The sequence below is a fragment of the Pipistrellus hanaki genome, assembly GCF_964339955.1.
Source record: "Pipistrellus hanaki genome assembly, chromosome: 4".
NCBI classification, from domain to species: domain Eukaryota; kingdom Metazoa; phylum Chordata; class Mammalia; order Chiroptera; family Vespertilionidae; genus Pipistrellus; species Pipistrellus hanaki.
In genome coordinates this window covers 28,648,954-28,670,172 of record NC_140506.1, presented here as the reverse complement: position 1 = coordinate 28,670,172, position 21,219 = coordinate 28,648,954, and the positions used below count along the sequence as shown (strand labels likewise).

General features: G+C 35.8%; 1 protein-coding gene and 1 pseudogene across 5 annotated transcripts in view; both read right to left on the bottom strand.

Moving 5' to 3' along the window:
* The window catches only part of KIF2A (kinesin family member 2A), a 57,142-nt gene that overhangs the window by 21,964 nt on the left and 13,959 nt on the right, over positions 1 to 21,219 (bottom strand). For 2 of the 4 annotated variants that reach the window (XM_084880627.1, XM_084880629.1), the window contains exons 2-7: positions 10,536 to 10,630; positions 9,728 to 9,847; positions 6,711 to 6,765; positions 5,412 to 5,477; positions 4,713 to 4,813; positions 1,357 to 1,452 (exon numbers count right to left, since the gene is read on the bottom strand). In XM_084880627.1, coding sequence (XP_084736753.1) covers positions 1,357 to 1,452; positions 4,713 to 4,813; positions 5,412 to 5,477; positions 6,711 to 6,765; positions 9,728 to 9,847; positions 10,536 to 10,630 — 533 coding nt within the window. Of the gene's footprint in view, positions 1 to 1,356; positions 1,453 to 4,712; positions 4,814 to 5,354; positions 5,478 to 6,710; positions 6,766 to 9,727; positions 9,848 to 10,535; positions 10,631 to 21,219 lie in introns of all 4 variants that reach the window. The other 2 variants (XM_084880630.1, XM_084880628.1) reach the window with 1 other exon arrangement.
* On the bottom strand, positions 3,152 to 4,507 carry LOC311621018 (ATP synthase-coupling factor 6, mitochondrial-like; annotated as a pseudogene). Its single transcript has 2 exons — positions 4,504 to 4,507; positions 3,152 to 3,596 (listed from the first exon to the last, which is right to left on the bottom strand). The product of its transcript is annotated as an ATP synthase-coupling factor 6, mitochondrial-like (transcript).

Genomic DNA, 21,219 nt, shown 5'->3' with positions numbered 1-21,219 from the left:
AAGTCAAATTATACAACATTTCCTTCAGAGATTTTGGAAATTTATACTAGCATAAATAGGATATATAAGCTTTAAAAAACCACACACACACACAAATTAACTGCAAACATTTTAATAGAGACTCCCCTATTTGTTTTATTGTTTGGTAAACCATTAGGAAATAACCTTGTAGAGGGCACTACTATTCTTAGAGCATTAAGTTCATGTTAAGAAGCTGCCTTATTAACTTGAAGATGTGCCGTATAAAACAAAAACAAGTTCGTGTATTTTCAGATAGATTATAGGGAAGCTTGTTGGCAAAGATAACTATATAGACAAGAAATATGATTCCGAGGAGATTACTGAGCAAAATAATTTGAATATTCTTACACATAAATATTTTTCATAAAATTTATGTTCCTAATACTTGCCTTTAAAAAATAATATAATGTATGGATTAGCAAAGTATGGCCTGCAGGATTAACCCAGCCCACTACCTCCTTTTGTAATGTTTTACTAGAACAGTCATCCCCATTCATTTGTGTGTTGTTTATGGCTGCTTTCATACAACAAAAGCAGAATTGAATAGCTGTCACAAATACCATATCATATGGTTCATAAAGTCAAAAATATTTGCCACCAAACCCTTTTCAGAAAAAGTTTTTACTAATCCCTTTCCTAAAGTCTGAGCTCAGAAACAGGAAGTTACACAAAGGTAAGGGTAGCAGCAAGGAGGGGTACCCACATGGAGAGGTACCCAAATATATGGGATGCAAATGTTATGGACAACTATTAAATCCAAAATAATACACCTCCTGAACACAAATGTGTTTTGTGTACCCAATACTACATTCTGTATATGCTAGGTCAGATGGATTATTTCATAATTACCAATTATAAAAACATTCCCTGTCCAATAAATTCTCATTCTTCAATAGGAAATGAATTGAGTAATAAGACAGAAAACTTTTTGAGCACTAAATTTCTGGTCTATTGTAGTTCTCAACAACCATCACTTATAAAGCCAAAATAACATTAAAATAAATTGGACAGTGGGATCTATAGCACAAGCCAAAGAGGAAATAAAGGAAATTGGGTGTGCAGACATATAACTCCTTTAATTGTTGTTCTGTCCTTCCAAAGACACGGAAGGCTTTGCTTTGAAACAGAGACATCTCTGTGGGAAGCATGTCTGATATAATCAATTATGGAAGAGAGGCATAAATGTGGATGATTTCTTGATTTTTCTTAAAATGTAGGGAATGGGCACATAAGAAAGGAAAATTTATCTAGTAAGTACAATATTCATTTAGTTGGTATCAAACATGTTTTTATTTCAGTAGAGTTCCAGAACAATGATTTATGAAAAAATCTTACAGGATCTGCTGTTGTCAATGGTCTATAATCCAGACTTCCTCTAAAATCTCTGATCATACACATAATTTCATAATTTGGGTTTGTAGCATCAACATCCTACAAGAAGATAAAGAGAATCATCATTTATTATAATTATAGTTAATACAGCATTTGTTGCTTTGGTGCTATAGTTTGAAAATTAAAATTAAACTAATAGATTATCATTTACCCTAGTTCAATTCAAACTGAAAACGTGATATAATTTAGTTTCAGTTATGACTAGTCATATACTCAAGAATCACTTTTAAATTAAAAATACAATTTTGTAGGTCTATACACATTGCTAATTCTAAACCAAACATTCATTATTAAAATCACCCTTGACATAATTCAAAAATTCATCTGCTATACATATAACTTAATTATCCTAGAAAATGGAGCAAAAGCGAAATAGTACTCATCTCTAGAAAAGCTGAAATTCTAGAAATATTCATTTAATTGGATTCTTCTTCCCAGTCTTAATCCAGTGAGATTCAGCAAAATAGAAATATGGATTAATTTAAATTCATTTTCTATTTTTGCTGTCTCTCTTTAAAAAACAAAACAAAACTATGGCATGGTAAAACAGTTCCAAATCAATAAGACATAGAATTTTAAAAAATCAAAAGCCAAGATAATTTTTAAAATATTTTGATATTCAAATTATTGGATACTGACTGCTATGGAGAAGAGACTGTTCTATGACATTACCACTTCCTGACCCTGCCTGATTGCTGCTGTCCCTCCTGTTAGATACAAATAGATGCTCTTAGACATGGACCAGAGAGAGAGCTCCCCTTAAATTCCCTCAGAAACAGACTTCTCTAACCAATTGAGCACTAAAATATAGCTTAGAATAAATTGTAGATTTATTGGGCAAGTATGTAAGGCACTTTCCCCTCTACTGGGGCAAGTTCCACCCCAGGACCCTATCCATCCTGCCCTGTCCTATATAACTCCGTAGTGCCTGCCACATGATGGATATCTATGTCTTCTTGCCACTGACCCAAGACCACTTCACATGTAAGTTCCCTTAATAATTAGGCTTTAAAAAAAAAAAAAAAAAAAAAGGTATGTATTTTCACTAATTTCAGAGAGGAATGGAGAAGGAGGGAAAGAGGGAAGGAGGAAGGGAGGGAGGGAGGGAGAGAGGGAGAGAGACATCAGTGAGGAGGGAGAATCACCGATTGGCTGCCTCCTGCATGCCCCATATGAGGTATTGAGCCTGCAACCCCGACATGTGCCCTGACTGGGAATCAAACCATGACCTCCTGGTTCATAGGTTGATACTCAACCACTGAGTCACATGACCAGGCAATAAACTCTTTATATAATGATGGAGTTGGCAGCCTCTCTTTCTTTGGTTACTCAGCCCTGGAGAAAAACTTAACTGCAATTTATATTTTTGCTTCAAAACTGAGGAAAAGCAGATTAACATATAGTAAATAGCAATAGTTAATAGCCTCTCCCAGCCATGAGTAATAAATTATTGAACATTCTCAAGAAATCATATTTTTTTTCATATACCATATGCAGATTTGTTTGGAATATAATTAAACTTAAAAACTGTTGATGAAACTTACTCCTAGGAAATAATATTAACCAGCTATGTCAATTGAGAAGTACTATGTAAAGTGCAAATTAAGATACCACAAAGCTATGTGAAAATATTATGAAGTACCCATAAGAGACACCAGGTGGCATCTGTGCTAAATATCAGTACATCTAGCTCTTTTTTTTTTTTTTTTTTTTTCTCAAAATCACCAAATAATTTCTTTGGAATCAGAATGAAAGAACATTTGACAGTTGTTGAAATGTATGTTTCTTCTGATACTTTTGATCAGTCATACAACTTATCTAGGACACATGACCAGATAAATTTTACATTTCTTTAGTACTGGGGTTTTTCTAGGTCTTCAAATTTGGGATCTTTAAATTTGAAGTCTGGGAACGTATTCATATCTACCTTACCATACATTTGCTTAAGCTTTAAAAGCTCCCTCTCCATGCCTTGCTGATACTCTGGACCAGCATCAACAGGCCCTCCAGAGACTGTCGCTTAGTTTTGTATTCTCTAATCTTGTCCATGAAGAGTTTCTGTACAGGATCAAGCTCCTTATTAAATGCCACTGCTGTAACACCAATATTCCCCCTCAAATGGACTGAGATTGCAGACCGAATGACAGAAGAGAACCTGAAGAGCCTCTGAAGAATCACTGTGACTGTTACTTGCACTCAGTCCTGAGCTGCCAGAGCCCAGATCTAGCTCTTTTGTGTATTAACCCAACTGGTCATTCTTAGATCACCTTCAGATAGAACCTGATTTACTCAGGGTGATTATGCTGGTTCTACAATTCCCAAACACAACAACTTTATGAATAAAAATTGTTTTCAAATGCCCTCAAGGGGACTTGAGAATACTCCTAAGTAAAAAATAAAAAAATCCTGATATTTTATTAAAGGAAACAAGTTCTGATTATATCATATAAGCATAAAGGAGGAGTTTTATAAATAATAACAGAATTTTTAATGTAAGCAGACTTGTAAAGAGATAAAAAGACAAATTTTCTATGCAATTTCCCCATTGCTAATAAAGTTTTGCTACCACCTAAAGGAAACACAGAGGGGCATAATACAGATAAACTCTCATATCTAGTATACTAAATCGAAACACAAGAAACTTCCCCTCTTTCAATGTGTTATGTCGACCTTATTATTGCCCATGAGAAAATAATAAAATTTATAATGTAATCATGTACTTTAACTGAATGTTCTTCTAAATATAGTTTTAGATATTTTTAAAAAGTCAAAAATCCTATTATTCTTATAATAGAATTCTATAACACAATATTTTATTAAAAATGGAACAAACTGCCGAAGCCGGTTTGGCTCAGTGGTAGAGCATCGGTCTGCGGACTGAAAGGTCCCAGGTTCGATTCCGGTCAAGGGCATGTACCTTGGTTGCGGGCACATCCCCGGTAGGGGTTGTGCAAGAGGCAGCTGGTTGATGTTTCTCTCTCATCGACATTTCTAGCTCTCTATCTCTCTCCCTTTCTCTCTGTTAAAAATCAATAAAATATAAAATAAATAAATAAATAAATAAATAATGGAACGAACTTTAGGACTAACACATACCCACTAAAACATGGAAAGTACATGTAGTAAATAAATGTTATAACTTATTTTCACGAGAGTTTATATTATTCCTCAATATCAATTAAAGGACTATATTGAAATCTTTAAATGAATGCCTCAACTACTTTTTCCTAAGTCACTCACTTACACTGACAGTATGACCTTCAGTTGGTACATACACAAAATATGTTTCTGTTACAAACCTGAGCTCTTTTTTCTCTAAGTTCTTGCTGTTGTAGTCTCCTTTTCTCTCGTTTTTCTTGTAATTTTTCTACTTCTTTAACACAATTAGATTTTCTACGTGCTGAAAGAAAAAGATGAGCTGTAGTAGATATCGTTTTAGAGTATTGTACTTAAACAAAATGCTATGTGTAATTAAATCACATAACTAAAATAAAGTACACAGTGACAAAGCATGCCTGTAACAACTACATGAACTTTAGTTAATGAGCTGCTTTAACAAAACTAGGAACAGGACAATATACAAATAAGAGTCAAGAAAAATGACTCTAACATATTGATACATGTCATCTCTTGGTTTAGAATCACAGATACCAAATTATCATCTGTCCAGAATTTTAAATTCAAAGCAACTGAAATACTTACAATTTTATAGTAGTAAGAATTGTTTACTCCAATATATATATATATATATATATATATATATATATTAAAAACCCAATAGACTAAACTAACTAGAAAAAATTTTTTTCCACAGTGGTAAAATGAAATCTGCAATCAAGTTTGCAATTAGGTTGTTTACCATTTGGGGATATATAAAGATGACCAAGAGAGAATACATGTATGCCTAAAATGACTGAATCCTTGATACATGATTTACATACAAGGAGGTCCAAATTCCTTTTTTGCAGCTTGAACTGGAGATATATCTGAAATACTACCATTCTGTTGTGCAGAAGAAGACTGTTCGGGAAGCTGACTAGGCCGTGCACGTGCAGAACCAACCACTGTAAGTAGAACAAAAATTTTAAATTCAGAACAGAAAATTAATAAAGGTGAACCTTGGTTAAAGGAACAGAGGTAACTGAAAAGAACTGATAACTTAAAAGTTGCATTAGCAAATTGTCAGTTTTTCTACTTATGTGCACATTAACAGAAAACGTAATAATTTTATTCAATAAACTGATAAGCTAAGAGGTTTTCGGTATAATATGTGCAGGCTTAAATGCCACCAATGTAGTTTTAATTATAAAACTCAATCGGAATAATTTATATAAAAATCAAAGCCAACCTTAATTTTTAATAATCATTTAAAAATATAAGTGTACAAAATATAAATTTTAAATGCATTCTCAGTTTGAATTCCAGAACTATGGAAAGTAAAAACTTAAGTCCTTTAACTCTCCCTATATTCCAAATCCAATTATTTGCGGCACAAATATAAATATCTTAAGCAGAGTTTCTTACTGTAAATGTTATAAATGTGGAAAGGCATTATTAATTAAGTATAAATGTCACATTTTACAAAGATATATAAATTTTCACAACTGCATAGTACTGAACTTTACCTCTACTTCTGATCTCTTCTCTAATACCTATGCCCATCCTTCCTCATCCATCCATACAGAGAAACATCACTATTAGAAAGTACCATTCTGAACTGCTGAATAGTAAACAAGAAATTAACTATGCTTTACGTTTCCTGGCTGAAAATATATGGAAGACCTGCCATTAACTGAAATTTATACCTGTTCCACTTTTTTTTTAAGTTGACTCCAAAGATACCCATGACCCCTTTTGGAAACCTGTTAGCCAAAAAATTATATAAAATGTCAAAATTTTGTGAAATTAACCAACAGACTACTTCCCCATTCCCTTCTTTGTCACAATACTATCAAATCCGAAAAACTATTGGGCAAATGAGATGAATCAAATATTGCATATATCATGGAGTTTTGTAAATTTATAAATAATTTTTATATTATCAACATTATATTAGAAAATCAAGAAGATACCATCTTAAAATAACCCTTGTAAAGTTTAAATAAATAATAAGTCAACAGTAATATTTGCCTTTTTTAAAGAACATTTTTATTAGTTTATTAGAATTTATTTGAGCTAAACAGGACATGCTTGGGAGCAGAATCTAAGCAGACTGAGAACAATGCTTCAAGGGTAATATTTAATTTTGATTTACCTTGTCAGGGCCAATAGACAAAATTAAGAATTTTTTACTTTACCTCTGTTATCTCTTGGAGGAGGGTCATTCTTAATAGAAGCCACAGTCCGTCGATTCTATGAAAGAAAAATGTTCATTTAACTTTCTCTCTTTATTCCTCATCAATATTTAATAATCAGTTTCATTTAATTAAATAAAAATAGGCAGACATAATAACTTAAAACTAAATGGAGAAAAACTGCAAATAATCTTCTAATGAATTACTATTAATATTCAAGTTTATGAGTATTCTCTGCCCCCAAATATTCAGAAATAATGAGCCAGGTACTGCTCTAAGGATTTTATATGTATTAATTCACTTAATCTTCACAATAAACCTCTGAGTTCATTATTATTGCTATTCCAGTTTCATAGATAAGGAGACTAAAGCAAAGAGAAGTAATTTCATTCAAGTGTGCACTTTCAATCATCATGCTATCCTGTCAAAACTATCTAACACATTTCATCTTTGGATACCAGGGGGAAATTAATGAAATACTAATTTTAGACAACTTATAGCCCATTGTTAAACTGGAAGATCAAAATACTATGAGATGAACAGTTAGTTATACGAAAAGGTTTCATAGACTTTCAAAGACTACATGGATTAGGGAAGCAATTTTTTGGTCCTATTATTTAAGAAGACCTTCATTTTATTTACCTAATTAAAAAAAAAAGATGCAAAATAATGCAGTGGTTCTCAACACTCACTCACTGTACATTCAAATCAGATGGGTACTTTTAAAAAGGTATTATTGCGTCCTGGCTAGTTTGGCTCAGTGGATAGACCATCTGCCTGTGGATTGAAGGGTCCCGGGTTCGATTTTGATCAAGGGCATATGCCCTGGTTGCAGGCCTGATCCCTAGTAGGGGACGTTCAGGAGACAGCCGACCAATAATTCTCTTATCATTGATGTTTCTTTCTCTCTCTCTCGCTCTTCCTTCCTCCCTGAAATCAATAAAAATACATTTAAAAAATGTATTATTATTTAGTCTTTCTTTAGACAAAATAAAACCATCTCTTTGAGCAAGCCTAGGAATCAGTAATTTAAAAAAATTTCCAGATGATTCTAAAGCACTGCAAATGTTGCTAATGACATATCCAGAAGTGTAAACTATGAAGATCCTTCAGGTTGTGAAGCCAAATATGAAAAATAGTCTGTTTACAAATGGTAACTAATGACCCCTAAGCAGTAACTCTCAATATGCTGAAATCCTATGAACTGAAAAATCTGCCTTATGTTCATATGCATGGGTTTAAAAAGCAGGTTTTGCTGATAATTGTTAAGCTTCTATGTATGTCTAATAGGGTTAAAGCCATGTCACATTCATCTTTTTGGGTGACAAAATCAACACTGTAGAAAAATCAACTAATACTTGCTGAGTCGAACACACACAAAAAACTATAGATTCAACAACTTTGAAGGACTATCTGGTTGAAAAGAGTTGTATTTTGCCCCAAAATTTTAACAGTGAGAAGTTTCAATAGAAATGAAAATTATCTTTTTTAAAATAACATGACTTTTTTCAATAAAGATAAAACTGTTGGAGAGGATATAGCATATTTTAAAGTTTATCTTCACTGATAAGAAACTGGAGTGAATAAAAACAGTCCTTTCTTTATCAAAGTCATTTGTATTCATTCAACAAATACTGATGAGCAAATTGTTTTGACCTGTAACTTCTGAGAAGCTATAAGTCTTAGAAAAGACCCTAATCAGGCAAACAATTTATAGGATTTTTTAAAAAGGTTTTTTTTTTTTTTAATTGATTTCAGAGCAGGAAGGAAAGGGAGGAAGATAGAAACATCAATGATGAGAAAGAATCATGGATCAGCTGCCTCCTGCACATTCCAAATGTGGATTGAGCCTGCAACCCAGGCATATGCACTAACTGGACTTGAACCGTGACCTCCTGGTTCATAGATGGAAGCTCAACCACTGAATCATGCCTGCTGGGCAAGGATTTTATTTTATGACTTGAGGCTTGGGGCACAAAATTCATGCACGGTGTGTGTGTGTGTGTGTGTGTGTGTGTGTGTGTGTCCCTCAGCCCAGCCCGCACCCTCTCCAATCTGGGATCCCTCTCATAATCCAGGACTGCTGGCTCCCAACAACTCGCCTGCCTGCCCCTAACTGCTTCTGCCTGCCAGCCTGATCACCCTCTAACCACTTCCCTGCCAACCTGATAGATGCCCAACTGCTCCTCTGCCAGCCCGGTCACCCCCAATTGCCCTCCCTTGCCAGCCTGGTCACCCCCAATTGCCCTCCCCTTCAGGCCTGGTTCCCCCCAACTGCCCTCCCCTGCAGGCCTGGTTGCCCCTAACTGCCCTTCCCTGCAGACCTGGTTGCTTCTAACTGCCCTCCCCTGCTAGCCTGATCGCCCACAACTGCTTTCTCCTGCTGGCCATTTTGTGTCCACATGGGGGGTGGTCATCTTTGACCACATGGGGGCAGCCATCTTGTATGTTGGAGTGATGGGCAATTTGCATATTACCTCTTTATTATATAGGATTGTTGTAATCGTGAATTAGACAACCTCAATCCTTGAAAATATGTTACACACACACACACACACACACTAGTGAGAAATTGCGTGAGACCCGGGAGACACCACCCCCCCGCCCCCCCACCCCACCCCCCGCCATGGGACTGCCCCGAGTACCAGAGTCCCACACGGCATGGCTGGAGTGCCATGGGATGGCCCCGAGTCCTGGAGTGCCACCCTGTTGCCCCGCCTCCAGGCCACATGCAGCAGACACCAGGCCCCGCCCCTGTGGTACACATGCAGGAACCCTGGTGGAAGCTGCGCAGAGTGGCCGCCAGCCTCACCCCCACTGTGTGCACCTCCATCTAATGATAGCGTTATGGTGTGAGGGTCAATTTGCATATTACCGATTTATTATATAGTATATGCATTTGAATAGCAGAAAGCATTAAGGTTTAAAAAAAAATACTTAAATACTTAAAAAAAATACTTCCACAGCATGCCAATTTCAAACCATAACACACATAAGAGCTCTGAATTTTCATCACTAACCTTTACAATTTTGTTTCCTTTGGCTGAGGATGTTGGAGGTGGAGGTGTTTCTGGACTGGGTTCAATTTCTTCATCAGGTACAAGGTCAGGGTTAAGGGAAAAGATGCTTTCCAAGTCAATCTGTTTTAAAAACCACATGTGTTTTCAGTGTATTTTGACAAGTAAGCTCTTATTTTTCAAATAAACTTACAAAGAATAAAAAGTTAAAATAATTTTAGCCTAATGAATGGTACTATTTCAGAAGCTAGATTATCTAAAATTATAACTCATATATATTTAAAGAATCTCAATCTCTCTCTCTCTCTCTCTCTCTCTCTCTCTCTCTCTCTCTCTCTGTTAATCCTCACCTAAGGCTATTTTTTCCATTGATTTTTAGAGTGGAAGTGAGGGAGGAAGGGAAGGAGACAGAAACATTAATGTGAGACACAAACATCAATGTGAGAGAGACATGTTGCCTCCCATGTGTACCCCAACGAGGGCCAGAGATTGAACCTGCAACCCAGGTTCATGCCTTTGACCAGGAATCAAATTCAAGACCTTTTGTGTACAGGCTGACCATTGAGGCACACCAGCTAGGCAAGAATCTCTCTTAAGATTGAAATTTGTGGTCTTAATTATATGTTCAATCACATAAGATATACAGGAGAAATCAACCTTTGTTTGAGTGACTTTTTTTTTAATCAGTTGAATGCTTTTTAAGGAATGACACACGTACTATATAAAAATTATGCACTTTTCTGTTTTGCTTTATATTAAAAAAAGTAATAATAGATCTAAAAGTAAGATTTAATTCAGTGATTGATCTTACCTCTTTGCCTTTTGTATCTCCATTTTCTATCCATTCAACAGTCACACTTTCATTATCTTCATTTAAAGATGTTACCATTGCTTGATGTATTCGGCCTAAGAAGGATAAAATATAATTTTTTAAAATGTCATAAATTATAGAATGCCTAACACTGTCAAATTTTATAATTTACAAACTAATAAGACTATCATATTGCTTTTCTTACAAGACATTTCCCACACACTTTTGGGATTAGTGAATGAACACTGAGTAGCAAATCAATCTGCTACTTGTCAAGACACTGGATTACACTTATTTTCAGCATACATGATAAATGGTTACACCATGACATAGAATACCTGAAAATTGATACTGTTAAGTAGTTATAATTATTAAAGTTTCCTTACTATGTAAGTCAACAATGACTCTGTTGAACGTTGAATAAAAGTTCTTAGAGCAATTTTTAATACTATACTGATACAAAATACTTTTTACTTAAAAATAATTATCACATTATACAAATTAATGATATGAATATAAATATTGAGAAAAGAAACCAGAGTCCAAAAAGGTTGGGAAATGCAATCTAAAATGCTCTTTTTCTGCATTTGGCCTATCAAAATCAATTCTACTCCTTATTTTCTCTGCTGACTTTAGTATTTATCATGTGAAGAAAGAACATTATATTTTATGTATTAAACTGTTTTTTTTTTCTCTCTCTTAATAGGTGTGGATCTTACCTGGTAATAACTATACATCTAAGTAATTATTATTCTTTTTAATCCTCATCTGAAGATATCTGCCCCCACCACCACCACTCCCGGCACTCTTTCAAAGAAAATGGAAGGGATAAAGGGATGGAGGGAGGGGAAGAGGGAGAGAGAGAAGCAGAGAAAGAGAGAGAAACATGGATGTGAGAAACATTGATGTAAGAAAGACACATCAATTAATTGCCTCCTGCACACTCCTGGACATGGTCAGGAATGAACCCACAACCCAGACACAACTCTACACCTGGAAGTGAACCTGTGAGCCTTTGATGCGTGGGCACTACCACTGAGCAAAAGCTGCTATTTTAACTATGCTTCTCTACTTCCCTATATTAAGCTGATGAAGAAGCCTATGTAAAACACCTCTGAAAAAAATTTACAGATTCTCAAACCTCATTGTACATCAGAAACTCCTAGGGAGCTTTTTCAAAGTAAAATGATGATTCCCAAGTCTTAGCCCCAGACAATCAATTCTTAACGATTCCTCTGCAAGCAACTTGGTGCAAGCCACCCATGCCTCTATTCTAGATTCTCTCCCAACTTGTCAGTTTCCTTGCTTCCACCCTATTTGCCCTTATGCCTATACTCCATAGAAAGCCTATACATTCCTAGTAAAAACTAAGTCAGATTATATTATACCCCTTTGCTCAAAACTTTCTAGTGGCTCCCCATCTCAGACAAGAGTAAAAACCAAAGTTCTTCCAATGATCTTTTCATGACCTATAACAAACCCCTACATGATCTGACCACTCATTTCTTCTGTGATCTCATTCATCTTTGACTGGTAATTCTCCATTTTACTGCCTGCTCCCTGTCTCAAAAAAATACTTTCTCATCCTGTCACCCCTCAAAAGTTCTAGATAGATCAAAGACTTAAATGTGAAAGACAAAATGTAAATGCAAAATAGTAGATAGTGGTGCCATTTACATAAAGCAGACTTTAGAGGAGAGGCAGATGTTTGGGAGGAGGAAAATGATGAGCTAAAAAATACTGGGAGAACACAAAAAGGGGGCTTAAAAAATTAAAGAAATACCATTGCAATTTGATTTGGACAGAAATTAAGTAAATAAACCAGTAGAAGTATTACATATCAGTTGGGTCCTCAGGGAAGCAGATGTTAAGACAGGATAAGAGGCCTATTGTGAAAGTTAAAAGACGGAAGAAATAGGACTGGGCATGGACGACTTTCAGATCATGAGAGAGATCTAAAACTTGTGGAGGTTGTTGAAGAAAGTAGTACAAATAGATGGTGTTTCCATGCAATTACCAACAGATATAAATGCAGATTTGAGCAGAGAGAGCCTTAAACCTTGATATAGATGTGACAAAGTCTTGGTTGGCCAATCCAACAAAGAGCTCCAGAGCAAAGACTGCTAATTGGAGGAGTCCCACACGGGGCCAAAAGAGAAATATCCTAGTATCCACTGGATGCTCAGTCACTGGCTAAGGACTCCCAGCAAAAGCAAGACCTGAACTCAAAAGCTAAGGAGCATATAGTGAAGGCCTGGGGGAGTCAAGAGTGAGGACATCAATGGGGGAAAATGGGACATCTGTAATACTTTCTATAATAAATTTTTTTTTAAAAAAACTAAGGAGCCTAAAGGTATTAACAGCTAAAGTCTGGCAGCTAAATGCACTGCCTGAAGTAAAAGAAATTCTTTCTTCCTTTCTTTCTTAAATATTTTTTATTGATTTCAGAGAGGGGGGGGGGGGGGAGGGGATAAACATCAATCATTGATTGGCTGCCTCCTGCATGCCTCCTACTGGGAATTGAGCCCACAACTCCGGCATGTGCCCTTGACCAAAATCGAATATGGGACCCTTCAGTCTGCAGGCCAACCCTCTATCAATGGAACTAAACTAGCTAGGGTAAAAAAGTTCTTTCTTAAAAGGAGATCCAAGCAGTGCATCTACAACATTGACATTGGATATGAAAAAGAGAAAGACTGATTTAATTGTAGTAGAAATGGAGAATGGACAGCAGAGACATGAGCTGCCCTGCTGGCCACCATCACTATATTAGAAGGGGCTACCACTGCTTGCATCAAGCCCTATCTTTACCACGATCTCCACAACATGAGTAGTGAGGCTGAGACCCAGCAGCCTCTCTCCCCAACCCGACCACCCCTGGCAGTGTCACGAAAGTAATACCCACTAGTGGGGACAAGAAGATTACAACAAGGTTTTGGGGAAAAGTGAAATGGTTTAATATGACACTGATATAATTCCATCATTAGAAAATGACCCCAAAGAAGACTACTCCAGACTACCAAAGAGGAAAACTTCCAGGAAGACATGAAGAGGCTGTGGTTGGTTGTTAAAGAAAGGAATACAGGTAGGGGTTTTCATGCAATTACCAATAGAATTACCAAAATAACAAAAATGGGGGAAAGTGTATGCATATACCAAAAGGGAAGACCAACACCACCATTCCTACAGTTAAGCATCTACCACAATATCTCTATTTCCTAAGGAGGGAGGGGTGACATATTGTACTGATAACTAGGTGTGTGAGAAAAGGCAAACTAGAGGGACAAAATCTGTGTTAGGACTATAGGTCACAATTTCACAGGGACCTTAAACTCCAAAAACAGCCTAGAGAAATTAGCAATGAAGAGGATAAAGAAAATCAAAGAGAGAACACATAATATTGGCAATATTTTCAAGACTGGTACCTCCACAACTCCAATTACCAAGAAAGACACTCAGAAAACCTTAAGCTCCAAGCAGCAGAGTTAGTAAAATCAGCTGATCTACCAGTTAAGGCTAAACTCTAGAAGTTTAGCAAGGCAGGACTGAGAAACTGTTGACTTATAGCCATTATGGTCTAGTTTACTCATTCAAGAAAAAATAAATATAAAATTCTATCAATTAAGAAATGAATAAAAGGTCAGGAGCTGAATAAAATCTTAGGTGATTGCTTTTTGCCACTGGATCAGATTAGCAGAAATATCTGCAGTTCCTATGCAGCATGGAATTTTTATTATTTTTACCAAAAGATGTCTGTAAAAAATTTGTTTAAGCCTGACTTTCCCCAATATGCCTTTAAAGTTTTTAAAACCAAATGTTGTATATATGGTTCAATTAAGATATACTCAGATACCTCATTTTTAATTGTAATAAAAATTTAATTTTTTTTTCAAAAGTCAAAGAGTTAAGTACCCAGTATCAAAGGTGTTAAATAATAAAATAAAGCCCTAACCGGTTTGGCTCAGTGGATACAGCATCGGCCTGCAGACTAAAAGGTTCGATTCTGGGACCTTGGTTGCAGGCACATCCCCAGTAGGAGTTGTGCAGGAGACAGCTGATCGATGTTTCTCTCTCATTGATGTTTCTAACTCTCTATCCCTCTCCCTTCCTCTCTGTAAAAAAATCAATAAAATATATTTTTTAAAAATAAAGAGGAACAGATCTACGTGAGATTTTTCAAAGGAAAAGATTAGTGTTAACACAGATATAAAAGGTTTGAGTTTGAATGACTGGGAAAATTATACTAATGGTGGAACAATAAGCTACTTTATCCTAAGTCTCAGTTGTTAATAGGAATCATGCATGGGTGTTAGTAAGACAACTACAGATATAGAACTACATCTCAGAGACAAATCAGGATTGGACATGTCTTAGAGTCTGAGACTATCTTCCTCCAAATATGGTATATGGCCCTCCAAATACCAACCCATTTTTCTGGTTTAAGAAAATTCCTGTACTTCATCCTCACTAACAATGCCCTTTGATACTGATTCCCTATATACTTCATTGTGAATTACATCATAAATACTTCTACGTTAAAAAAAAAAAAAAATAGAACACTTGTGTATCCACTATCACCAGGTTAAGAAACAATACCTCTGAACCCCATTATGTCTCCTCCTTAAATGGATCTTCCCCCTCCCATTTTCTCCGCCACCAGAAGGGTCGCTATCTGTTATTTGAGATAATCGCACAGTGGCTTTTCTTTGCAGTTTTATCACTTATAAATGTTACACACAAAAATGTTGAGTTTGCCTACTTTTATCTGACAGTACTTTAAGACTTTCACAACACTATTTTCTTTATCTATATTCTAAAATATAAATATTTTCTTTATTTATATTTCTTTTCTTTATTTTAAACTTTGTTGTTTAAAGTATTACCTATGTCTCCTTTTCCCCTGATGGACGCCCCCTTCCAATTCCCCCCCAGGACAAGACCCCACCATCCCAGTGTCTGTGTCCATTGGTTTTGCTAATATGCATGCATACAAGTCCTTTGATTGATCTCTAACACCTGCTCCCTGCCTTCTCTCTGAGTTTGGGTGGTCTGTTCAATGTTATCTTGTCTCTGGATTTTTTTTTGTTCATCAGCTTATGTTGTTCATTATATCCCACCTACTAGTATGAGATCATATATTTATCTTTCTCCAACTGGCTCATTTCGCTTAGCATAATGCTCTCCAGTTCCATTGATGCTATTGCAAATAGCAAAAGTTCTTTTTTACAGTATTCCATTGTGTAGATGTACCACAGTTTTTTAATCCACTCATCTGCTGGGAACTTAGGCTGTTTCCGAATCTAAGCTATTATAAACTGTGCTATGAACACAGGGGTGCATATATCTTTTCTGATTGGTGTTTCTGTTTTCTTGGGATATAGTCCTAGAAGTGGGATTACTGGGTCAAATGGGAGTTCCAATAACTTTTTGAGGAAACTCCGTACTGTTCTCCACAGTGGCTGCACCAGTCTGCGTTCCCACCAGCAGTGCATGAGGGTTCCTTTTTCTCCACATCCTCCCCAATACTTGTCATTTGTTCATTTGTTGATGAAAGCCCTTCTGACAGGTGTGAGATATGTCATTGTTTTGATTTGCATCTCTCAGATGATTAGTGACTTAGAGCATGTTTTCATATGTATCTCAGCCTTCTGTATGTCCTCTTTCGAAAAGTGTTTAGTATGTAGGTCCTTCACCCATTTTTTGATTGGATTGTTTATCTTCTTTTTGTTAAGTTGTACGAGTTCCCGCTAAGAATCTGGCCACTCAGTGTACATCCTATTGTATATAATAAAAGGCTATTATGCAAATTGTCCCCTCAACTAGGAGTTCAGCCAACTGCCCACGTCCCCTCTACTGGCCAGGCTGGCCAGACCCCACCCATGCATAAATTCATGAACTGGGCCTCAAAACACACACACACACACACACACACTGAGTGGCCAGATTATTATGTGTTCAGAGATCATAATAATCTGGCCACTAAGTGCATATATTTTAAGAACAAATTTCACTCATATTGTAAACTAGTTTTCAAATTCTTACCTCCTTGTTTAGAAGTGGATCTAAAAAATTAATACTGCTCAGTTTCTTTGGGGTGACAGGAAAACTGGATCTTTTAAGGGTTTCAGTGATGATTGAATCACACTGCACACTAACAAGTTAGTAGAATTTTCATTTAGAGGGACTCATTGTGTTGCTATTTAGAAAATTTCCATTCTAAATGTGCACAAAGATAATCACTGTTCAAAACCACTAGTGAAAAAGAACATAAAAACTAAATTTCTAAAATCATGATAAGTTATGATTAGGATTCCAGTTGAAATAGTGAAAAGGGGGGGGGGGAAGCATTAAAAATTTCAGTTTTTTTTTAAAACTGTTTATTAACTAACTATATCACAAAACATTTTAATTAAAAGGCCATTCTTCATATCGATACATTTTCCCTAGGTAACAGGATATCTGAAATGTATCTTAATTCACTGGTTGAGAAATAAGTTTTGCCTTTTACAGATGTTCTGCTGGATATAATAATGCAATGCTATCTATCTAATTGCTCCCTGGCTTAAATTCTTATTTACTCAAAAGGGAATTTCAAACCAATACAGCTGCACTGTGACCCTTTCATAGCTGTATGCAGTTATCTTCTCTTATGCTTAAATACATCCTACAAGAGATAAGGATCTTTTAGAATGTTTTTCAACAGCAGTATACCACACAATGTATATTTACAAAATTTAAACATAACTCAGAAAGCTGCAAAGAAAAACATCATAAAAATGTTCAGCTATTCTAGTTGGTTTTCAGCTACCCTTCTAATATCCTAGGGAATTTAAGGCCTGAAAAAAGGTGACTGGATGCAATAAGTAAGTGTTTAATAAAAGTTGCTGATGTAGTACTGATATCAAGCAGACTAATATCACAAAATATTAAAAAGAAAAACACAAAACAACACATCTCACTGATAGAGGCTAGTAGCCTACCTTTCCTGTCTCCAGGATAATGAGACAGAAGTGCTTCCCTGGAAACCTTAAAGAATGTTATAAACACATCATAAGTGATTTTCAAATACACATATTCTAAAAATGTGTATTGTCACCAGAAAAGAAAGAAGAAATGACTGAACCAGATAATACTGGTACTTACACCTAAACATTAAAAATAAAACTGCTATAAACATAGATAAAATCTTAATTGAAAACGCTGAATCTTGGTCACTCTAGTACAACATTAAATCAATCATCACATGGTGGAGAAAGATAACTGAAAATAAATGTTTAATCTTAAAAGTCACATTCTTAGCCACCACACAATAATGTATTTGTGCATTATGGGTGATGCTGTGGTCTTGAACAGCAGTCCATATTCAGAACGTTTACTCACAACTCTTTTGCTATGGACTGAATTGCATTCCCCAACCCCCCAAATTCATATGTCAAATGTTAATAGATCAAGTAAAATTTAAGAGCAATGCCTAAAAGGGAAAGTGTAATCAAGGGTTTTTTTGTTTTATTTTCTTTAGTTGAAAAAAATAATAGCATTCCAGTATGTTTATGAAAGTGATTCAGTAAAGAAGAACATACTGACAAAGGAACACAAAGACAGAACAAATGAAGTGGTAACTTTGGGCAGGTGAAAGGGAACATAATCTAGTGTACAAGTGGAGACAATCGACCTAAAATAGGAACAGAAAGAGTTTATCCATGCCAAAGTAAGAAAGGCTGAATTATAGATGCAGATACAAGTACTTGGGTAGATGTGGTAAACTTGTAGAAGTTCTTTTCTGATTGCTTTTATTTCTCAGTGCTAAAATGACAAGCAAGGTCATCTGCTGAATGAGCAAATAAACAAATTATTTTGTGACAATAGTCTGTTAGGAAAGAGTGAATGGGCCAAAGACGTGACTGCTCATTCAAAGAAAGAAGCCATGAATTTAAATGATTAGCCAATATAATTGTAAATCCACCCAACTCCAATCAATTTTAAACAATCAAGAAATGTTTATAATACATTAAGAAGTGATTTTATAAAATATATAAGAGGCCAATCAAGAAAGGAACAAGGTAGTACAAGTGAAGTTTTATAGGAAAGCAAGTGGGGACATGAGGGGGAGTAAGAAACAATACAAAGTAGTAGGATTATAAATCCTGATGAAGTTAAAAGATTAGTGGAGTCAGGATACAAGAAGAAATATGCTGTAAAGACAGAGTGGTGACTGAAAAATGGGATGCTTAAAACAGATTATGGAGACACCGCATGGAGATATCAGGATATAGTGAGCTAAGGCCAAGTTGCAGCAAGATCACTGAAAGAAAGGAAGGAAAGAAGTTCAAAGTTCTGAAAGGCCAAGGGATTGTAAGGTCATCTATATATGAATGCTGCAATTACCAAGAAATATGATAGGAATAGGGTAGGAGACAATAACAGTGAGTCAGGAGTTCTTTATATATTTTGGATATTAACCTCTTATCAGATGTATTATTTGCAAATATTTTCTCCCATTTGGTAGGCTGCCTTTTCACTTTGGTGAGTTTCCTTTGCTGAGTAGAAGCTTTTTAGTTTGATGTGGCCCCACTTGTTTAATTTTGCTTTTGTTGCCTATACAGGGTGAATTTTATGTGAATTATACCTCAATTAAAAATAAATATAATAGGTCACAGTAACTAGGGAAATATAAAAGGACCAAAGACAAAACTCTGGCAAACACCAACATTGAAGAGGTAGACAAGGAACAAGAATTTAGGAGATTAAGAATAGTTCAAGAAATAGGAAGAGACCTCAAAGAACAAGGTACAATCAAGTCCAAGGAAATAGTTTTTAAAAGTAGGAGGAGATAGACAAAAAGTACTAAATTTTACCAAAAAAAAAAAAAAGATTCACCTTTATTAGTAATAGTGCAAATCTAAAAAACAATTCATTTCCATCTATGAAAAAGTTTTTTAAAAAATAACTTTATTGAGATATAATTTACATAACTTACAATTTATTCATTTAAAGGATACAATTTAATGGTTTTTTAACATTTTAATCACCTTAAAAAAATACATTATCCTTTAGCGATCACCCCCTGATTCATGCCAACCACCCACCCCATTGTAAGCAATCACTAATCTACTTTCTGTCTCTAGATTTACCTATTCTTCTTTTTTTAAAAACATGTTTGTATTGATTTCAAAGAGGAAGAAAGAGGGAGAGAGAGAAACATCAACGAATCGAACTGTGACCTCCCAATTCCTAGGTCAGTGCTCAACCACTGGAGCAACACCAGCTGGGCTCAAAAGATTTTTAAAAACCTAAATTGTTAAAGATATGGGACCTGGGTAATATATTCATTGCTGGTGGTAATTTCACAATTAATTCATTCAGTATTCAATGAATGCTTGCTATGTGCCAGGCACCATATTAAAAGCTAGGTTTATATATAAGGAACCAAACAGACCTAGTCTATGCCTTCAAAAATATAAAATAAAATAACAGAAACAAGTGTATACAGTTAATCCCCAACTTACAATGGTCTGATTTCAATTTTTTTAAAACTTTATGATGGTGTGCAAGTGATTCACATTAAGTATAAATGTAATTTGAATCTTTATCTTTTCCTAGTCTAGCTATGTGCAGCATGATACTCTCTCATGAGGCTGGGCAGTGGCAGTGACCACAGCTCTCAGTCATATGGCCAGTGTTTTCTGAATATTATGTTTTGTGCTTTTGCATGTCACCATATATATAACACACTTGTCTTTTGCTTCTGCTGAGTAGAGAAAGACAATTACAGATGCCTTCTGATTTTTGATGGGGTTATATCCCAGGAAGTGTTTTGAGCACATTTAAGGCAAGTTAGGTTAAGCTATGATGTTTGGTAGGTATGTATTATAAGTCTAAATGCATTTTAGACTTATATTTTCAACTTATAATGGATTTACTGGGCTATAACATCATCCTAATTTACAAAGTGTGACAACACTTATTAAGGAAATGTAAAGTGTACTAAAAGAGAGTAAGAGGAGAGATCAAATTTGGTATGAGAGCCAGGAAAGACCCCTCTGAACAAGAGCAGAAATATACTGAAGCTGAGAACTAGGTGCAAAAATTTAGTCAGGGAGAGTGGGCAAGAAGAAAGTTTTAAGTGAAGGGCACAATTTGTGTGAAAGCTCTTAAGTGGAAAAGTCACACACACACACACACACACACACACACACACACACACGGCCAGTGAGGTCTAGTTGGGTGGTTCGGTTGGAGCAGTGTCCTGTGCACCAAAAGGATGCAGGTTCAGTTCCCCGGATATGGAAGTCTCTCCCCTCCTCCTCTCTCTTACTCTAAAAACTAATAAACGTATCCTTAGGCGAGAATTAAAACAAAAACAAAAGGCCAGCAACGCCTGGGAGCAAGAAGGTAAGTGTGTGAGGGAGACAGTAAAGGCAAGAACCTGATCATATAAAGCACTGAAAGGTCATGTTAGGCATTATCTGTTCCACCCTGGCTGGTGTGGCATTGTCCTGTGCACAGAAAGGTTGCCAGTTAGATCCTGGATCAGGGTACATGGTCAGGGCACATCTCGGTTGCAGGCTTGATCCCATACAGGAGGCAGCCAATCGATGTTTCTCTCCCCCCCTTCCTTTCTCTAAAAATCAATTTTAAAAAAAGTATCTGTTCTATGTCCTCCAAAAACTTAATACATTGATGA